General features: G+C 34.2%; 1 protein-coding gene across 1 annotated transcript in view; it reads right to left on the bottom strand.

Annotated features, from left to right (window-relative positions):
• The window catches only part of LOC149065620 (ATP-dependent 6-phosphofructokinase-like), a 115897-nt gene that overhangs the window by 11808 nt on the left and 83395 nt on the right, over positions 1 to 20694 (bottom strand). Inside the window, exons 14-18 of the mRNA XM_089254042.1 lie at positions 17685 to 17772; positions 15100 to 15252; positions 9184 to 9410; positions 1536 to 1647; positions 903 to 1111 (exon numbers count right to left, since the gene is read on the bottom strand). Coding sequence (XP_089110168.1) covers positions 903 to 1111; positions 1536 to 1647; positions 9184 to 9410; positions 15100 to 15252; positions 17685 to 17772 — 789 coding nt within the window. The remainder of the gene's footprint in view (positions 1 to 902; positions 1112 to 1535; positions 1648 to 9183; positions 9411 to 15099; positions 15253 to 17684; positions 17773 to 20694) is intronic.

Genomic DNA, 20694 nt, shown 5'->3' with positions numbered 1-20694 from the left:
CCCTACTGCTTGACAATGCAACATCATGGTTTGAGGTGCCATCACCATGGATAGCCAGTCCCCCCCCCCCACCTCCGTTCATATCAGAGGCACAATGATGGTATGTGAGTGAAGCTACAGCCATTTGCACTTCACCTTCAGGGTTGCAAAATACTTTTTTTCCCGCAAGACAATGCCAGACAGCACACGGCAATCAGCAGCAGACAAGCACTGCAAGGTATCCAGATGTTTAGTTGGCCAGCGATGTCTCCAGATCTCTTACCCATCAAGCACATGATTGGCCGTCATTTGCTTGATCTGCCTCAGCCTCAATCTGAGGAAAAACTGTGAAATATGGTTAAAAGCATATAGTTGTCCATCCCTCGGGACACCATCTGCAATCCGCACGCTTACTTCATCGGTACCTTGAAGGGTTGCTTCTTGTATTGCCACAAGAGGTGGTCCTACTTCCTAACCTGTATATTCGATCCCTGTATTAAATTATTTGTTTGGAATTAAAATCATTTACTTCTACATGCATTCTGTCTGCCAATTTTCATTACATTCTACTCACTCTTTCATAGTGTTGCATTTCCACTGTCAAGCAGTGTAATATAGAGAGACTCACTAAGAATGAATAGTTTAACGTCACCTAAAGAAATGAAACACAAAACTCAACCTCAAGGGGGTTCAAAGGTTATAGAGGCAACATCACCGAAGCCGAAACTACTGAAGCTCTAAAAATGAAATTTCAGTCAGTTTTACTTTGTAACAAAAAGATTCAATAAGAAGGAATTTTTTAAAATTGAACCCCTGAAAGAGCCATGGGTAACAGCTTGTTCATTCGTATTTAATTAAATAAGAATGAGAGTTGAGTGCATTCAGAATTTATATAAAAGAAAATTAGAAAAAAGAATCCATACTTGAAATCAGTTTCTTGTTTGAGTGTCTGTACAGGGGTGAAAAGGTACTGCCTACGAACAAGACCCATCAGAACTGCAGTGCTAGGATCTTTGCAATTAATTGAACCATCATCTTGCTTGTGCTGTTTCAGTTGAGTAAGCAGCCAGTCAGTTGCTTTAGCAGCCATTTTTGTTCCAAAATTTCTGTCAAATGGTGAAGGACTACCACCCTTTAAGGAGTAGGAAAAAATATTTAATGAAGCCAATAAATTCACAGTAACTTTGCAAAGTAGCAACAGCTGTGTCCTTTCACAATGGTTTATTAAACCATTTTTCATTAATTTACTAATGTATGGAAATATATTTAATATGTTCATCTGTGTAGTTTGTATGTTTTATTTATTAAAGGCAGTCGCACTCTGTTAATATGAGAAGAAAAAAAACTGACGTACACAAGATTTTCTCAAAGTGGGGGGGGGTTACATTTTTTCCTGCAAAATAAAATCTTGACTCAAGGTGTACACCATAATTAAATTATTATAACTCATAATTAACTTAATTTATAACAAGAAAATCCTGATAACGTCACAAAGAAACGAACACTAACATTAAAATTTATTTTTTGTAAGAAATAATAAAATGAATTGGACAAACCTGTTGCATGTGACCAAGAACATTCATTCTGGTCGAAAATATTTCCTTCCCTTCTTCTGAATATAATCGAAATATGAAATCTGTGGTATAGTTAGAATTTGCATATTCATTCCTGAAACAAATCAAGTACAACATATCACAAGATGCATCTAAAAGTACTGAAGTAGATTGCCTCAAAGCAATCAATTTAGAACTTTGAGAAAATAAAATTTTTGAGACAATATATTGTGAATATATTTTGCGAATATATTTTTGGTGAATTATATATTTGTATGAATATAATTTCACAAGAAATGGACAACCAGTAAAGGTGATTTTTTTTTTGACAAAGTACTCAACGAAATTATGTATCATGCCATCACAATATTCTTATTCAGAGAAGCTGTAAATCTGTAGAAAAATCTGGATTTACAGCCACAATGTAGAAAAAAAAAGATTCAAATGTCTAAAAATCTAAAGAATGTGGTTGCTGTTTCTTTAAAAAACTACTGTCAAAAGTGATATAAAAATTTAAAACACTGTGTATGAAAATAAAGTATTTGTAGTTCTGACACATTTTCAAAGTTATCTTCCTGGGTTAAAATTTAGATAAAATATTGAATAAAAAAATTTCAGATTAGAATAAATTCATGTAGTTACTTTTTTCTTGTATGTACTAATACCATATTTTTATGCATAGTTTGGTATGTCACAAAATTATGAGGTTGGGGATCATGTCAGAAGAGATCCTGAATTTTTTTGATACACAGAAAAAATCTAGCATTTTCTTCAGAGTTTAACTTTCTTTGGTCCAAGGTATTTTTTCATTTTTAAAAAAAAAAATTTTTATAACATCTATGAGCAATTAATACACTAATGTACAAACAACATGATAGTGTATTAAAACAATTATTGTGACTTTTTGAGAGAAATTAAGAACTCAAATTAGCTTTTACATAATGACAGTCAATGCTTGATATTATAACGACCCCCTTTGTCCGGTCAAAAACAGACGTTATATTGGGAGAGTCATTATATCGAAAGTAAAACATATATGGTAGTGTTGTTCTGTTAAAACATTTAGGACTTATCCTACCGGTCATTGTAATGGAATGGTGGCTATATTGCAGGGTCTTTATAACGAGTGTTGACTGTATATATACAGGGTGATTATAATTAAAGTTCCAGTACTCATCCGAATACAGCCAAATTTTTAGTATATGTTAATAAGACCATGGGAGAGATATTTATATAATAAAAAATAATTCAATTTTTGACTACCAGGTATTCACCAAGTGTAAGTACAGATTTTTAAAATCAAATTTGTCTTTTTTCCATGGTCCATATATACCAAGTTTCGATGCAATACCTCCATCCGAACCGGCAGTGTCAGTATACTGAAACTACTCAGACCTATGTAGCGTGTATTTTGGTGGATGTATTCCATTGAAACCTGATACATACGTACGCAGTGCCGCAACAGGTGCACCTGCACAGGGCCTACTTGGAAGGAAGGAGGGTCCAGAATGGGCCTAAATGCGAATTCGTGCACAGGAATGACTAGTTACGGCACTGTATGTATGCTATATGAACCATGAACACCACATATTCACCTGGTGGTGAAAAAGTTTACTTTTTTTTTACTACATAAACCTTTCTCCCATGGTTTCATTAAGATATCCTGAAAATTTGGCAGTATTCAGATGAGTTTTTGAGAAAAACTACTCAGAGTACGGGAACTTTAATTATAATCACTCTGTATATTAATTCCTCATATATGTTTACCAATATTCCTCTTCATGTTTTAAATTATTTTTCCCTCAATTAAAAAAATGAGATTAGAACACAAAGATGAACTTTTTGCACAGCACAGGTTAGATCCATCCCTTCATGTTAGCTAATTTCTTTCATTTTGCAAATTTTCTCTATGCAAGATTGACCCCTTGTAAAGTGCATTATCCTCATATTATGAGAGCGATAGAAGAAACTCAAACAATTCTGTTGTTCTTCCATTTACTTTGCGTTTTCTCTGATTTTTATATTCAATATTTTTAAGGTTTTTTTGAATCCGTCATTAAATCTGCGCTACCATTAAAAAATCTGCTTGCCAAATAAAAGCAACAGAATTGCCATATAATCAGCATTATACGAAACAAAATAGTCAAATTCTGTTACCGCTTAGTGCCACAAATTTTCAGTGAACAAACCTTCCATATAGGGATCATAATGTAAAATACCCATTTTAGCACCATCTCATTATAACGACAACTATTGTTCGAATTTTGAATTTCTGATTATAAAACCAATACGAACTAAAAGCAATGCCACTATTATTTCCCATTGCATATTTTATTTTTGTAATTATAAAATTTGTCGCTCAATTTATAAATAATTTAAAACAATTTGAAAGGTTAGGGTATGTTTTTCTGAGTTTTATATCAAGGAATATTTAAGTAATTGTACAGTGTTTTTATGAATTTTCACAACTTAAAATTAAATGAGCATAAAATAGGTAATTTTATTTATGGAGTAACACTAATAAGAGACAGATATGGCAGCTCATAATAAACGTGTGAATTTATGTTATGGAGCTTCTCTAAAACACCATTCCACCTATGATCTGATATATTGATACTCTCATTATAGCAACAAAACTCTTTGGGACGGATGGTGACATTACAACTGGGTTTGACTATACATTAATTTGCTAGTTAAATGCAAACTCTTACTAAAAGTGAGTGTTATAAGCAGATTCAACTTTATTTTCAAGTTTCACCAAGATCAAACCGACTCTTAGAAAATGATTCTTTCAAATCAAGCAAATAACACATGAATCAATGTATGTTGGAGTTTCATCATGGATCAAAGTCAATGGATGAGGTTTGTGAGATTTTATGAAGGTGATTTCAGTCTAAAAAATCAACAACGATCTAACTGATCAACCAAGTATTGTTGATAACAATGTTTTGTGTTTTGACAGTTTTCATCAACTATGACATTGAACAGATTGAGCCTTATTAAACAAGAATTAGTGCTTATGGTGAGCAACATCAGAACAAATTCCATGTGGTTAGTTATGTCTCCCCCACATGCAAAACAACCATACCAAGCTTTCTTCTCAGAATGTCAAGTTCTCCATGTGATTGTTAAGTCTAATCACTAATTTTTTAAATAGTTTTTGATTTATTTGCTGGCTTATTAATTATAGTTCATCACACTTCTTTGTTAAATTCTCAGTTTAATTAGAAATTAATACCGTATTTTAATTATATTTTCAAAGTAATTTGAATAATGTTCAGTAGCTAGTTTTTCAAATGCACTGACAAAAGTAAGATGAACAAATTGAATATGGATCCTGACCACTAAAACTGGTTTATTTGCTTGAAAAGCAATATAATCTGTTGAAAGAAATGTAATATGCACCACTTAAAAAGATTGGTAACTGAGTACAATCAATGAACAAAAACTGCGGTTTTTAAAAGTGATTCCTATAAAATAACAAAACTGAAATATTTAAATAGACCAATTTCTGAATTTTCAGTAAAAAATAATAGAAACTAAAATATGAAAACTACATTAAAAAACAGCTGAAATTTGAAGTTGTTTAGAAAAAATGACAGGATCTGTGGTTGTAGAGAGGAAAATTCAATTTTTCTGCTATTCGTGTATTTTGTTTGCACCTATATTTGATATGGTTGGTAGGTGAAAAGTGCAGATGACATCAAACATCTGAATAAAAAAAATTAAAAGTTTCACTGCACCTTATGAACAGCATTCTTAATCTCTCATTTGTTAGTCAAAACAAAATTTTTTCCAGCATTGAATTTGTTCCAGGAAAATGTAAGAAATACAGCATGTAACCTTCAGTTGACCAAAAATAGAGATTTTGAAAAGATTGATTTTATGCATTTAGTTTTTTTTTTTTTAATGGGGTAAGAGGTTTTCTTTGGATATAGATGTGATGTAGCAAAATAACTAATTATACAGTTTGTAATAAAATTAATTAGAATAAATAATTTATTTATTCTAGAAACAACTGAATGGCCTTCATATCTATTATCAAAGCCATTAATTACAAAAATTATATTTTGGAAAATAGACTGTGTATCTCGGAATTAATATTTCTAGGGGAAACCACCAAAATTTCCAGCCAAGAGCTGCTACTGACATCCATTGACATTGTAGTGTGCTGATACCCTCAGCAAATGCCCTGCAACATATACTGAAAAATACAAACAAGTTTCTATCTGATATTAATTGCTACTGCAGGATGAAAATTAACCATTCCTTCACATGATCATGATAAAAAAATGGGTCTTGACAGGCAATGGTCTATCCTTCTTTTTTTTTTCCAAACCGAGCACAACTCAGGTCTATTGCCATAGGCAATTTACTACCTAGTGAGTTGTGCCGGAATTATGTGTGTACCTAACAGTCTGAGTGCATATCTAGCGTTGTGTATGATTTTTTCAGTGCTGCCATCTATATCTCAGAAGTGAAGTGAGTGATGTGTAGTGACTGAATATTTGTACTGTTTGTAGGCCTGTTGCTCTCTGTGGCGAGACTTTTTAACGGGGAGATCGGCTCACACTTGCGCCTTGAAGTTAGGAACCACAGAAAACCAACTTCAGCCGACCACCACTGTGGCGATGGTGGGGCTCGAACCCGGATCCCCGCGAGTCCGTCACTATGACCACTCGACCACCAGAGCGGCAATGGTCTACCCTGAGGAAAAAGGAGCACTACAAAAGACTTTGTAGTGCTCCTTAATATTTTTTTTTCACATACTTCATTCACTGTGCATTTGTTATGTTCTCGGCCCCCCCCCCTCAAATATGCACCACCTAAATTTGTTTTTTTCACTTGGATTAAGAAAATTTGTTTACTTTTACAAAAAGATGCAATAAAGTTTCAAAAAAGAAAATGATTAAATATGTATAACACGACAACTCATAGTACAGTCTATATAACATAAAATATTTTATGGTAGCATAAATACAGTCAAACTTGGTTATAATGACATTAAGTGGAAGCTGCAACTGATTCCCACAGAAAATGATTGATGAACCTTACTTATAATGTGAACAAAACTCAATAATCTCAGATGTAACAACACATGCTCCACCATTTTTTTGTTTTGTTTTTATGGCTTTTTTCCTAGAATTGAACTCCCTAATATGCTTGTTCCAGGAAATGCTTGTTCCAGGACTGAACAAATCTAAAAAAATTACATGCAAGGTCGAGTATCTAACTTAAAAAAAATACATGCCCAAATCAATATTTTAGATGTCTAAAAAACATTGCTTAGTTTTCCCTTTTGAGTAAATTTTTTCTACACAGTAAAAACAAATTTGCAGCTCTCTATTGAAGAAAATAGGAGGATAATATAGAAAATTGAAAGCATTACACTATCTTAAGAAAAAAAAATTCAAATTATTCTTTTGCATGATGAAATCTAAAAATTTTCTACAACACTAGTAAATTTCCCACAGACAGATTTTAGACACACCCTCCCCCGCCTTTTGATCAGTGATGGCCCCTAGTCTAAGGCTGGTATCACACTAAACGGGACAAATGCAAGCAATAAGCATATTTACAATTGTCATTGGTTGCATTTGTCAAGTTTTGTAAAAGAACTTTCATAAAACTTTTACAGTGTGTAGCCTAATTTTACTTTTCACAATATTTCCCCTACACATCCAAAACAAATGTGTTGCCATCTATTGATAAAATACCTATTGAAGAATTTAAATAATGAGAAATGTATATATATTTTGCATTTTTCATTTGTTTGAACTCTCAGAATTTTCCATAAACCCCAAAAATATTTTCCCATATTTTTTGGATTTTTTATATATCAGCATTGGACATATGATTGGAAAAAATATGTGCCAAGTGGGATTTTTACATGCTCCGGGCATGTCGGTAACCGATTTGTCCAGCCCTGGTTTGTTCGTTGTTCCATTGACACATAATGATAAAAAAATAATAAATTATTAAATGGTTAATGTTGGACTTGCTCATTGTTCAGTCTTCACGCATTCTACACAGGAATATATATATATATATATATATATATATACAGGGTGATTATAAAAAAACTATCCCGACATATGGGCCCCTAACTATCATACCATTCACAGAAACTGAATGAAATTTTGGCATAAGGTATTTTGAGGTATGCGCTCAAGAATGATATTTAAAACAACAGTGTCACTCTAACAGTTACAGTGAGAAAATTTCGAAAATATCAAATGGCAACACCAAGTTTTTTGTATTGGAATGCGATCTCCATACTGAAAAACACTAAATAGCGTTGGAATGGCACCTGTAGCACGAAAATCCCCGGAGCTAGGCAAGGAAAAAGTAAAAATGACTTTGCCGTGCACCAGAGCATTAATGTTTGTTTCATTCTTCACACCGTTTCTTCGGCTGAGATCCCAGCCTGATTAGTCCTCCACAAGGTCATGTGGAAAATTTGTGAAACACAATAAAATGCTTTATTTTATGCTGCTTCTCTGTCCTTATTGGTTGTCCTCACTTTTAGCCTATCTACCGCTGGTGATTTTCATGCTACAGTTGCTGTTCGAACGCTATTTAGGGTTTTTCACAATGGAGATCACATTCCAATACAAAAAACTTGGTGTTGCTATTTGATATTTTCGAAATTTTCTCACTGTAACCGTAACTGTTAGAGTGACACTGTTGTTTTCCATATCATTCTTGAGCGCATACATCAAAATACCTTATGCCAAAATTTCATTCAGTTTCTGTGAATGGTATGATAGTTAGGGGCCCATATGTCGGGATAGTTTTTTTATAATCACCCTGTATATATATTGGCAGTGCTCCTTTCATTTATAGTACTGTATTTATTGCAAATTAATGGCATTTGCCCATGGATCGGGATCTGTTATCACTAGCTCTTATCTTCATTCATTACTTCTTTGAGTTTTGCGTTTTATTTGAAGATATGTCCGAGAATCATTCCAAACCCCATCTACTTCAATAATTACGGCAGGGTTGTTTTACCCAAGGGTTCCAACAAATTGCTTGATCCTATCTACAGGTCTTTTCGAATAGTGTTATGTTCTGAAAGTGTTTTGCATCAAAGCTCCATGACTCAATCCAGGAAGCGTGGGAGGGGTTAACTTTTTCTTATCAAATTGTTTTTATGGAGATAACATAAAATTGAATATTTCTTCCAATTACGCAGGTATGCCATAATTTTATCAAAACAAAAAAATAGTTTATTTTTTATTATTTATCATAATCAATAATGCCTGGCATATTGCATAGTATGGAGGCTTTGTACATAGCATATTATTGCATCTGATTATATTTTTTATACTTAAAAAATCTCAAAAACGTCAACCTTGATTGTAACAACACCTCAGTTATATTGATGAAATTCCGTGGAATCTTTTTTTTGTCACTATAACTGAGTTTGAATGTATTGACATTTCTTTTAGAATTTTGCATCGGTACAAAACATTACTCGTGGCATACATCATCACACAAATGAGCCATCACAAAATGACCATGTTGTCTGCAAACTAGCACACCAAAAGAGTGGATTTGACAAGATGCTGGTAGGTAGCTTAGGGTATCTGTTATGAGACAATCACTAGCTGCTTGCTTGTTAAAAACAACAACACATTTAAATTACCTTAAAACCAATCCTCTTTGAACACCTTCAGCCATCTTAGATTGCATATGAGACACATCGCCTATGAGATCTTTAGATGTAAATGGCTCTTCAAAAATATAGGCTGCATCAGCTCCACCTGCTAATCCTGAAAGTGTAGCTAGATAGCCACAGTAGCCACCCATTGTTTCAACCACAAAAACTCTACGTTTTGTACCTTGTGCAGACTGACGTATTCTATCACATATCTAAAATATTTATGAACAAAGAGAGTATAAGTACTTTTTAATATATAACCTTTTGTATGTACATTTTTTATTTAAAGATTTTCAACATTTAGGCCTATGTTCGCTTTTTGTTTGAGTTTAGGTTGTATGTTATGTAATTCGTTAATTCCAAGTGCAGTAATACCCCACTTATACTACCATGAGTTACGAGAACTAAGAGTGTTAAATGATTTTCTTGTGAAAAATTTACATTTCTCAAATTCTAGCATAAGATAATTGCTGAATTAGTAGCGATTAAGTTATAATCAAGTAAGAATTGTTTGGTTGAACAGAAGTTATAACATACTCTGTGTTAACTAGGTTGTGTAACAGCGGATATTACATAGTATACAGGGTGTCCTGTAAGTGCTAATGCAGCATTTATCTTATCAACCATCCATCATGGAGGTATAGTTTCAATTAAAAAAAACGAGCAAAATGCATTTAAAAATTACCCTGTACTAGATTTTACGGTGAAAATACAGTGTGTAACAAAATAAAAAAATTTAAATTTGTTTATGGTCCCCCTGTCCTCTAACTACCAATTAGAAAGTTGTTGCCCTGTCTTTTCTGAGGGAAAACAGAAGAAATGCAAAGTTTCTAAGTGCAAATACTTGCTGAGATATTCAAATTTAAAAATTGGGGAAAAGTTGAGTAAGGAACCTTGTCCGTTAGTCTTTGCTATTCTTTCATAACTTTTCTCAGATTTTCAAATTCAAATATCTTAGTCAACATTGTACTTAGAAACATGGAATTTTTTCTGTTGGCCTCAGGAGATGCAGATCAAAAACTTTGTAATTTGACGTTAGAGGACAAGGGGACCATATAAAACTTTTGATCTTTTTATTTTGTAACACATTGTATTTTCACTCTCATAACTGGTACAGGGTAATTTTTGAACGCCTTTGAGCATTTTCTAAGTTGGACCTCTACGACAGATGGTCGATGAGATAAGGGCTACATTAGCTCTTGCATGACACTGACAATGATTGTAGATGAAAAACTTTTTCATGCTTTTTAGAAATTTTATTCCAAGGCTTGGTGTGGCATCTACCATTTTTGCAGACTGGTCACAATTTCATATCTGAAGGTTAAAGTTATTTCCAGCCTTAAAAAATTCATTAATGCTCATCAATGATAACTCACTGGGTCTGCAACTCTTACTTAATTTCAACTCATGACTAAAAGTTTTTCTTGCTTTCAAAACCCAGGTTTTATGGGGGAAAAAAATTGAAGCAAAATCCAAAAGAATCAAATCACATAATATTTGTGTGCACAGATTTCAGGAAATATGTACTTTTTTTATAAGAACCCGATTCGGCCACGGGGCAACTTAGATTTTATGAAGCTATCATTATCAAAAATACTTTTTACTTTCCATTTAGTATACTGTGTACAAATAACTATTTTTATTGTAATTTTTATAAAAATATAGGCATTTTTTATAAATTTTGTTCCCAAAACTAGTATTTACCATAACTAGTTACAAATACAAATACCACGCCACAACAGGCAAATTGCCCAACGAGGTGGATGACTTAAGGACATCATGGATCTCCGAGCCATTTTTTGGAGTCCCTACCTACTACTGCTACACCACACATGCAACCCCCCCTCGCGGAACCCCCCAACGAATCGGTACATGCGGGAATGTGCGTGTACGTGTAGTGAAACCTGACGTGAAGTTTTATGTTTCTCTGTAATGCTTGTTATGTGTAGTGCTGCCATCTGCCACCAGTTTTTTTTCCTAACTATGAGTGAAGTGTTATGATTGAATGATTTATCGTTGTAGGACTGTTGCTCTCTGTGGCGAGACTTTTTAACGGGGAGATCGGCTCGCATTTGCGCCTTGAAGTTGGGAACCACAGAAAACCAACTTCAGCCGACCACCACTGTGGGGTTCGAACCCGGATCCTCGCATCGCGAGTCTGTTAACTAGTATTTATCACATTTATACTTGTATATAAACTGACCCCTCTCACTTCAGGACTACTAAAATCTCAATAAATAGAAAATGCGTGTATAAGCCGACCCCCCAAAAAAAAACAGAATTTAAAAGGGGAAAGAATAATTCATATATTTTCATGTAATAAAAGTTGCAATGAAAAATGTGGTTCAAACCTTCTAATCCATTTCTTCTTATTCACCAAGCTCTACATCGAACAGTATGGTAATATATATATGGTAATTTGAAATATATGACATCCATATTTGTTATGGGCATCTTTTTATCAGCCACCTCGTTGGGCATTTTGCCTGTTGTGTTGTTTTTTTTGTATTTGTAAATTTTTGTTTTCATCTTCAACTGTGCCGTCATCACTCTTACAGTGAATGTCATCTTCTGTCCATCCATTGCATTACTGATACAACACTTTTTAAAGAATTTCATGATTTTATTTCAGTGGAAACAGAATTCCATGCTTTGTGGAATTATGGAATTGTTGTGCCACTTGCACAATTGCGGGTTAAGGCACCGCTTTTTGTTATTTCTTTATCTTCGGAACTCATCCATTCTGTCCATAAATTCTAGGGATGCGACCAATAGTGATTTAACCGAATACCAAATATTTGGCTAATGTCTTGACCAAATACCGAATATTCAGCAGCCAAAAATAAATTCTTAAAACCCATCACAATTATAAATAAAATTGGTGTTTTTGATTCAAAATAAAATTGGTAATTTCGAATGATCGATATTGAATTTCAATTATGCTTTATATTACATTAAATAAATATTAAAAAAATTAATTGAAATATTTTTATTGCCATGATGCTGACAATTAAATTTAACGATATATAATATTTTAATTACAGAATCATTATTTTCTCCATGCTTGTTACAGTTTTATACCTAATTAAGAAAATGTCAACCATTATTTACTCTCAACTAGTAATGCATCTTAAAATTTGACTTATTTTCTTATTTTTCCTTATTAGACGTTCTTTGTCCCTTTTTGCCTCTTTCAGTAGTTCAACATGTATCTTGTCTAGGTACACCACTCAATTAGTGAACTCTTGTACAGGGTGTTTCATGAAGGACCCCTAACTTTGAAAATAACTCGGAAACGGTGATAGATAGAAGCATGAAACCAGTGGTATGTTTATTAAAAAAACTGAGAATCTGATACAGAAACCTCAAAAATTAGTTACAAACTGTGCTGGTAGATGGCGCCACATGTGGCACCACAGATTCCTATAAAGAGAGCTCAGACGCAGACAGCAATCAGTCGCCGAAGATTTCGCCGTTGAAACATGACTGCTATTAGCATATAGTGAAAGAAATTCCGGAAGTGATGTATTCCATGGAAGAACATGTTTATTGTGTTGAAGTACCACCGATTAAATCACAGCCCTCTTGCCACAAGAGGTTTTCAAACGTGATTTCAAGTCGCAAAAGGCCCAGATGGGAAAACAATTCGTGAGCTATTCAAAAAATTTCAACAGACCAGCAATGTGGCCGATGTGTTAGTTGGAAATGTGGGTCCCACCCACTTCCTCGTTACACCTGAAAATGCACCGGTACTTGTTGCAGTTATTGAATGTCATCCGAATAAATCTGTCCGCAGACTTGCAGCTGAATCCGGAATCACGCTATCCAGCATGTACAGAATCGTGCGGAAAACATTACACACGTTTCCGCACAAGATTCAATGCCGGCACGCCATACCAGTTCGAACTGAACGACAAGGAGAGGATTTCGCTAACGAGATGCTCATTATGATTGATGGTTCTGGTTTCCATGTCGCCCGAATATGGTTTACAGATGAGGCGCATTTTCATCTGGATGGTGTCGTTAACAGACAATTGGTGATTTCGGGGTACCGAAAATCCACATTTGTCTCATGCACGACCACTCCATTGCCCAAAACTTACCGTTTGGGCTGCAATCTCCTGCAAAGGCATTATAGGGCCCTTTTCCTTGCGAGAAACTGTGACGACTGAGCAGTATATTGCGCTTTCGAAACAATTTGTCGCCACTCAAAAAGCGTTGGATGATCGACCATGCACGTGTGGTTCATGCAAGATGGGGCTCACCCACACCGTACACACAATCCTTTTTTGACTTTCTGGACGAATACTTCTGATAGAGTTATTGCGTTGAACTATTCAACAGTTAAGGGAAAAGACATGGACTGGCCTCTATATTCATCAGACCTCACAACCTGCCACTACTTTCTGTGGGGCACACCGAAGGACATTGTTTACCGCAACACCGTCCTTTAACACTCGACGAGATGGAGGAGGCTATTTATCAAGCTTGTGTGTCGATTTCCAGTGACACACTACAGTCACTGACAATTTCATTCTTCGTTTGCGACATGTGTGTTGTGTGAAAGGTGCACATTTTGAATCGCTTTTGATGTGAATGCAACGAGGTCTGCTTGCATTACCCAGTATGTACAGCCTACTTAGGGTAATGTCGCCTATGGCGCCATCTATCGGCGCAATTTTAAACTAAATTCGAGGTTTCTGTATCAGATTCTTAGTGTTTTTTTAATAAACATACCACTGGTTTCATGCTTCTATCTATCACCGTTTCCGAGTTATTTATTTTCAAAGTCAGGGGTCCTTCATGAAACACCCTGTATAATTCATGCTCACTTCTACCTTATTGCAGAAAGATTCTTTTTTTCAGTTTCATGTTTTCCTTATTCTAGAAATTCACCTAGACATAACCTCTTTCACAGAAAGGGATATACACCACAGAATTAAATATAGGCCTAATCAGTAAATTTATAATTTATGGGGAAAATTCAAATTAATATTTTTTAAAATTAATTTGTTGTGCTTAGATTTACATGTATTTGGCCAAATACCTAAGCATTATTTGACTGAACCGAACATTCGACAAAAGGACTGAATAGCAGCCAAATATTTGTCAAATATCTAATAAATTCCTTAAATAATCTTTAAAAGGCTTGATGATGCTCACATATAACCGCTGTAAAAATGACACTAGTCCAACAGGTATTAAAGCAAACAATTTTTGATTTTTTTGCTTTGGCCACCATCAGTCCTGTGAGGTTTGAACATAGCTACAAAAATCACTCTACTGATCAGCAACACATCTATAGCTACAATATTACTGTACTGATTAGTGACATCATCTAAAGCAGTTCAATGACATCACGGATCTTCAAATTAGCTGTGTGGAGGCCATGTAGCTATATGATTTTGATGTAATTAAGAGGGGGTGTCTATATTTTCTCCTCAAAAACTGACCCTTGTATAAACCGACCCACGCAACTTAAGGAACAAATTTTTCAAAAAGAAAAAAAAACTTGGCTTATACACAAGTATATATGGTATGTCTTTGTATGCAAAATCATAGTTGAACTTACACTGAACCAGATATTTTGTGGGGACCGAAATAAAGCAGATCAAGTTTCACGAGATATCTTGGGATTGCCGCTGTAAGGGTTAATATAAGTGAAACTAATTCAATTAGTCAATATTTGAGTGCTATACTATTATAATATTGTTCATAGTTAGATTTCTTGAAGATTGTGTTTTTTTAAAAAAAAACTAACATACATAAGCCCCCAAAATTGTATTTTCAAAAGCATAGGGAACATGGTAGACAGGCCAATTAATATGGTAATTCAATAAATATTTTTAATGAATTCACTAAATTTCAAGTTCATTCTTTAAAAAAAAAACTAACACTTACTTCAGTTATTTCATTCAAAGCCGTATCAGCTCCGAGAGAGAAATCTGTTCCAGGAACATTATTGCTTATAGTTGCAGGTATAACACACATAGGAATTTGGAGTTCAAGGTATTTAGATCTACTTTCAGCCATTTGAAGAACTGAATGATATGCCTAACATAAAATTTAAAACATGTTATTAAGGAAAACAATACTGAATTTCATGGATATAATAAGTATTAGGAAAATAAAAATGCAATGATAAGAGATGAACCAGCTGAGGCAGTATGTTTCATCAGTAGTGTCAATGTGAGCTGACAATTAGAATGTTGCAAAAAAAAAAAAACAAGTGCTATTGCCAATTGATTTCATTAGAAATGGGAAAAAAAATGAATAGCAAATACTAATAGCTTTGGATGATTATGTCAGCACTCATGAACGCCATTATGAATAAATTTTTTGATCTTGTATGTCCAAGGAGACTAAAAAATTTGGAGGGCCAGTGATTTTCATATCAACAACTTGGAACAGAGAAAAACAAATGAAAATGAGCACAATGCCTGGTGAGGTTAGTGGATGTAACAAACCAAACCCCAGGCCTACCTCATGCAAATATTTTTGGGCAATCGAAAACAGAGTAGGCCTTGAAAGAGAGTACATTGTTTTAAAATCATAATGGATACTAAATGTTGATCCATGCAGTTTTTCCCTGATTAATCGCACCAAATGTTGATGAAGTGTATTTTAAAAATGACAAAAAATCTCTCTTAAAATCTATTTTGATAGGACAGTTTAGGGTTACTCAAAACTAAGGCAAATTTTTCAATTACTGCCTTTATACCATTTCTATCTATCGCACCAGACCATTTACTGCGCACCTCATCTTCTAGACTGAAGTTCACAGATTAAAAATTTCAATTCCTCAAACAGTTGATTCACACATAGTATCATCCATCACCTTTACAGACTTCATATACAGGCTAAACAGTGAAACTCCTCTTAATGGTCACCCTGCAGATGCAGTCACCCTATTTGTGGCTAAATAACAACTTCCCAGGAAAAAAGCCATATTTAAAACCCCATTTCAAACCCCTTGCCTAACAGTCACAGACACTATTTTCAGAATTCATTCCACTGGGTTAGAGCCAGTGTACTAACACAAATATTCTTTGTTCAAATACTTTTTGTTCCATAATTCCTCCTATGAATTTCCTGTGATAAAGCCATGGATTTTATGGCCTTTATTATATTGGTTTAAAAAGTTAATGTTTAACTCTTTCGCTGATAATTTAAAGCCCTGATCGATTCAATAATATTTCACATAGCATATGTATTTCTAATTTCAAAGGATTTTTATATGAATTTTCATAAAAAATTTTGCATGTTCCTATTTTTACCCTCTAGGATGATGCTTAACATTTAATCAATATTATCATGAAAATCTTGAGAACTCAAACATCAAGTTAAATGTAGAAAAAATTAAGTCTTTTCCTCAAAATATTAGTGTTTTGTGAATTCTTGAATCAAAATAATGCATGATACAGCTTCATATAAGTTGCATCAAGTAAAAAGTTGTGTTGTTTCCAGAAAAATGTTCTTTTCTCTAATCACTTCTGGATATAGCTTATTTACCGGAAATGACTTATTTTTTTATACAAACACACCACAATAGGCAAAATGCCCAACCAGGTGGCTGAGAAAAAGATGTCCATGAAAAACATGGATGTCATATATTTCAAAAATACAGCAACCCAATTAAAAATGAAATTACAAACAATATTATACATGGTGAAATATACAATGCCCATAAATACTTATGGTTGTTTAATTCTAAGTATGGATAGCTTCTTCTACCCCAACATGTTTATTGTATTTCTTTTTAAACGTGTCAATTGTGTTACAATTTACTACCTCCGGGGGTAAGCTATTCCATTTATGAACAACCCTATTAAAGAAAAATTCCCTGCGACACCATAGCCACGCATTGTCCCTTACCAATCGATACTGGTGCCCTCGTAAAAGCAGTTGATTGACGGTGTACTAATAATTCATGGTCCATCCTATGTTTTTACATTGTAAATTAAATTGTGCATTTGTACAAAAATATTAACAAGTTTCGCACATGATCAACTTCTGTTATTAAAATTATGTTCGTTTTAAAATAATCCCTTTGACAGCTTCAATACAAACTCTTTTTCTATATGGTCAAACTTCTTTTACAGATAATTTTTTTGTCCCACCAGTGTCTACAAAAGAGAGTTCTCATTGTATTTATAGAAGTTTGAGGCATTGCCTCCACTTGAAAAAAATAACATCAAGTGTCTAAAATGCAACTATAAATCATCTACATTGAAAAGTATGAAAATGTCTCTGTGAAACTATTCGAATTAAACTTATTAAAATAAAAACCTGAATTGACAACTCAGTAAACTTTTGACATGCACAAATTGTCACCAAATGTTTATTTTTATATTATAAAGAGATAAGCAGCTCAAATGTACTAACAAAGAATACCAAGAAATTTGGAAGAACCAATAGCTAGTATTCATCTATGTAATATAATTAAACTAAAAAAATAAAATACTTATAATCAAAACTCTGATTACCTCAAATCCACCAATTACAAGCAATGCCTGAATTTGGTATTTTTTTAGTTGATCTACTACTTGATCCATGTATTCACCAGGCAAAGTACTATAAAGAAAAATAAGAAAACATGAGGTGCAAATGAACGAAAAAAATTTTTTAGACCAATTTAAAATTTGATCCAGTTTATTTAGCCTTTCAATAATAATCAATAATAATAAGTAAAAACGAAATGTATAGTCAAACCCTGTTAACACGGAGCTGGTGAACCTTGGGATATAATTTTAAAAGATTTACAGGGAGATACATGTAATTTTTTGGGCTTATAATACAAGAAAAGAGACTTCCTGGATGACTGCTGCCAAAAGATGACTGGGGCGTCTTAAAAAAAGACGCCCCATTTTCTGAAGTTAAAGGAGGCTGCTGAACCAGACATGCACCTCATCCATATTCCTCTGCAGAACTTCTAACGAACTGGTACATGTTGGAATGTGTGTATAGTGAACCTGACGTGAAGTTTGTGTAATGCTTGTTGTGTGTAGTGCTTCCATCTGCCATCAAATTTTCTAACTATGAGTGAAGTGAGATGATTAATTGTATTGTTGTAGGCCTGTTACTCTGTGGCGAGACTTTTTAACAGGGAAATCAGCTCACATTCACACCTTGAAGTTAGGAACCACAGAAAACAAACTTCAGCCGACCACCACTATGAGGACAGTGGGGTTCGAACCCAGGTCCTCACGATGCAAGTCCGTCACTATGACCACTTGACCACCATAGAGCCAGTTAAAGGAAGCTGCAATGTCTCCACTCAGCGCATCACGCTACTATGCATGTTTATAATGCTAGAGGAGTTGTGTCTTTGATGTATTAGAAAAAGACCCAGGTTTTTGATTCCTGGTGGAGAGAAAAAACTTTTCTTTCCAAAGTTCATCTTGGCACCAATATCCAGAAAGTCTCTTTCCTTCAAAGCTTTGTTTCATTACATTTTCTACATGTATAATGTTATTTTATATGGCTACAGTAAACCTCAAGAAGTATGAGAAACGAAAAACTAACTTCACCAATTTCTTGAAAATGAAAGTTCTTTTTTGTAATTTTTTAACTAAAAAATTATCTATGTACGGACATTAAAAAAAGCATATGATGATACTTTCATGTTACAGGATCTGCCAATCTCACTTTTGTTTCCATATTTCATTGGTTTTTTATTTCTGTGAGAGGCAGACGCAACTTTCAAGTCATAAATCATTTAACATATTTTGAAGAAAATTATTGTACAAAAAAAATTTTCAATAAAATCTCTCACAATTTTTCTTATTACAAGTTGTCATGAAACCTGGGGTTGTCTTTAGAACTGGCCTTTAGGTTCAAACGAGAAGTTAAGGTCGAAAAAAAATGGCGCCCATTTTGCACTTCAATTCAGAAACATCTGAACTTTTAACTTTTATTTTTAAAAATTTACTGCTTAACAGCAGCCAGGAAGTGTAGATAGAACAAATTGGTCAAGAGAAGCAACGTCTGACTGCTTGTGGATTTTCCATTTACATTTGCTTATACTAAAATCATAATTTTTTTCCCTTCAACTTCAAATTATCCAAAATATTAAAAAAACATTAAACAAGAAATTTGAACATCAAAGTAGATGGAAAATTCAAGGGGAGTTCATAAAAGTTTGAATTATCCAAAATTTGAATTAACCAAATACCACAGTAGGACTGATGAAATGATACTTTCTTTAAAACTGTCCATAACCTCACTTTATTGAGACATTTTATCACCATTTTACCCCAGAAGAGGCCAGTTGTGTCAATTTTGTTGGTGTTTATATGGTGTTCTTTGTGTTATTCAGTAGGTGCTGTCATCAACTTCCTAATTGGCATGGCATGCATAAGAATGTACAGGGTGATTATAAAAAAACTATCCCGACATATGGGTCCCTAACTATCATACCATTCACAGAAACTGAATGAAATTTTGGCATAAGGTATTTTGATGTATGCGCTCAAGAATGATATGGAAAACAACAGTGTCACTCTAACAGTTACGGATACAGTGAGAAAATTTTGAAAATATCAAATGGCAACACCAAGTTTTTTGTATTGGAATGTGATCTCCATTGTGAAAAACCCTAAATAGCGTTCGAACAGCAACTGTAGCATGAAAATCACCAGCGGTAGATAGGCTAAAAGTGAGGACAACCAATAAGGACAGAGAAGCAGCATAAAATAAAGCATTTTATTGTGTTTCACAAATTTTCCACATGACCTTGTGGAGGACTAATCAGGCTGGGATCTCAGCCGAAGAAACGGTGTGACGAATGAAACAAACATTAATGCTCTGGTGCACGGAAAGTCATTTTTACTTTTCCCTTGCCTAGCTCCGGGGATTTTCGTGCTACAGGTGCCATTCCAACGCTATTTAGTGTTTTTCAGTATGGAGATCGCATTCCAATACAAAAAACTTGGTGTTGCCATTTGATATTTTCGAAATTTTCTCACTGTAACCGTAACTGTTAGAGTGACACTGTTGTTTTCCATATCATTCTTGCGCGCATACCTCAAAATACCTTATGCCAAAATTTCATTCAGTTTCTGTGAATGGTATGATAGTTAGGGGGCCCATATGTTGGGATAGTTTTTTCATAATCACCCCGTATATTTGGGTTGTGGAGCTGTTGCTCAACATGGCAAGACTTTTTTTGAAGGGGAAATAAACTCACATTGGTGACTCAGATTGAAAACCACTGAAAAAACCACCTCAATCGGCCATATGTGATATAACATGTGATACATATCAAGATTTACTCCCATCCTTAGTGACCAAAGTTATAGACCACATTTTTATAGATGGTGGGACTTAGCAGTGACTTAGTAATGACGGCATCTATCGTGTTTACATCAGGTTTAAAAGGCAAAGATTTTTTTGCCAACCAGAAATTTAACTTTCAAACACTAGAACTTCCTCATGGTGGTTTTTAAGAACTCAACCACTTCACTCTGAGGAATTGATGCTGATGAGTTAAATTTC

The sequence above is a fragment of the Pholcus phalangioides genome, unplaced genomic scaffold, assembly GCF_987345545.1.
Source record: "Pholcus phalangioides strain wild (caught in Gottingen) unplaced genomic scaffold, Ppha-v1.0 ptg000039l_1, whole genome shotgun sequence".
NCBI classification, from domain to species: Eukaryota; Metazoa; Arthropoda; class Arachnida; order Araneae; family Pholcidae; genus Pholcus; species Pholcus phalangioides.
This window is presented reverse-complemented; position numbering and strand designations above follow the sequence as displayed.